Below are 1,936 nucleotides of genomic sequence, written 5' to 3' on the forward strand. Positions count from 1 at the left end.
TTTCTGAATATTAAAAATCGTCTCGATAAAAACCAAGTAATGTTGTTAATAAATCCTTATCCGATTTTAAAATTTAAATCCGTCTTGTACTTTATTTTGTACAATTCTCAAACCAGGGGTGACTTGTGGGGTTCTTAAAAGTCGGAGCAAAAAAATTCAAATATTTCCCCATTATCAATTATCATAGTTTACCACCTTTAACTTCTGTTGGTAATTAATTTAACCCAATTCTTTTATTATGTACTAAATTATTTTCCCTTTTTATAGTATAATTCTAGATTCTAGATCATCTATGTTATTACTTGTTTTTAAACTTTTTTCTTTTTGGTTATTGCTCTCCTGATAATCAACATCTTCTCAATTTCCGTCTAACTTATTATACCATCAACACAATTATCAATTTTAATCTAGCTCTATCTTTTTGATATCAAATGTCTGTGCTACAATATTAATTTAAGTAGGTTATAAAGTTATGAAAAAATAAAAAAATAAATGCAATTCATCAAAAACTTTATACAGTGTATATTAAAAATTCTACATTTTGTTTATTTCTATGAGGGTTTGTAATTGTTTCTTTAAGGTCATCATACACTTCCCACTGATCATTGTCTCGCCGTATTATTGACTTATAATGTCCAGTGGATACTCTTAAACCAGAGCGATCCCCACTTACGAATACGATTGCACTTCTTAAATAGTATTCTTTGGTTTTTATTATTAATATTTTTGGTATTTCCTCCAAGTCCCATAAAACTGTTTTTGCATAATTTTGTGGAACATTACAGATTTCAGTAATGTCTCCATAACTTGTCGATGCTTCAAGTTCTGTAAAATTCAAGTTAGTAAATCAATTTTTTTTAGGAATTTTAGTAATATATAATAATTTTAAAGTATGAAGATAATTTATTTTACCTTTTGGAAGTGACACAAGCTCAATTAATATATGGGATTTTGCATTGATTGTGTGTTTTCTTTTTGATGGACATTCAGTACAGCCTGTTTCTTTTACAGTAGAAAAATATTTTTCAATTTCTTCTTGTAAATTAATGTAACCATCAAAAGCACATAACGAAAGGACTGGGTATTTTTGTACAGTCATATAATTAGGACATAACATATTTTTGCAAACATCCAATTTTGTATATGATGGCAATTTGTTGAATAGTTTTGTTGCTGTAGATGTTAATGTTCCCATAACATCAATTAGTTGTATATTACCTACTAGAGTATGCTCTTTATCATTATATAGGTAATGCAGTGCCAATAATTCTATGCGTTCTTTATACAAACTAGTTTTTTTTGAATTTGTTGTACTTAACATTCTAGTTATAAATTTTGCTGTTCTGTCAGATTTTTCATGTTTTACCAAGAATGAGAGATAGTTACTACTGTCTGCAGCTGCATAGGCCAAAGATGTTAATATAGAATCAACGGAACAAGTATTTCTTAATATAACTTTTCCTATGTTTTTTATTGTCTGAGGCTTGTTATTAAAAATATTTCCATTTTTTAAAAATACAATTTGTTTTTCTGATCCTTTTTTGTTGAGATCGAGGTTCTCAAATCCTGCCTGTGGATTAAGGTAAGATTTTTTAGATCGGCTATTTTTAAATGTTGTTGATTTTCCTTTCTTTTGCCATTTTTCTTCTGCATTTGTTTCTGTATTACACTCTATACAGGCCAAACAAATCCGTGTCTCACCATATCCCTCATCACTATCTATATTTTTCATTGAACAGCCAAATAAATGAACTGGCTTGGTGCATTGTACACAACGATGGGCTCCTGTTGGAAAATCACCATTACTACACGCTAAACATGGATGTAGGATACTTGATACTTCTTCATTGATTTGTTGACTTTCATCTAAATTGTTAGTAACTGTATAATTACAAATGTATGTATTTGAATTTTTATCAAGTGTCACTGTATCTAT

At 28.9% G+C, this 1,936-nt stretch overlaps 1 protein-coding gene across 1 annotated transcript; it reads right to left on the minus strand.

Annotated features, from left to right (window-relative positions):
• Positions 1-511: 511 nt before the first annotated feature.
• LOC112592711 lies at positions 512-1,321 on the minus strand. Its single transcript, XM_025336866.1, has 2 exons — positions 913-1,321; positions 512-825 (listed from the first exon to the last, which is right to left on the minus strand). The coding sequence occupies exons 1-2, from the start codon at positions 1,319-1,321 to the stop codon at positions 512-514; spliced, it is 723 nt and encodes a 240-aa protein (XP_025192651.1).
• Positions 1,322-1,936: the final 615 nt, after the last annotated feature.

Source organism: Melanaphis sacchari, unplaced genomic scaffold (assembly GCF_002803265.2).
Source record: "Melanaphis sacchari strain LSU unplaced genomic scaffold, SCAv2.0 Contig187_pilon_pilon, whole genome shotgun sequence".
In the NCBI taxonomy this organism is placed as follows: Eukaryota; Metazoa; Arthropoda; class Insecta; order Hemiptera; family Aphididae; genus Melanaphis; species Melanaphis sacchari.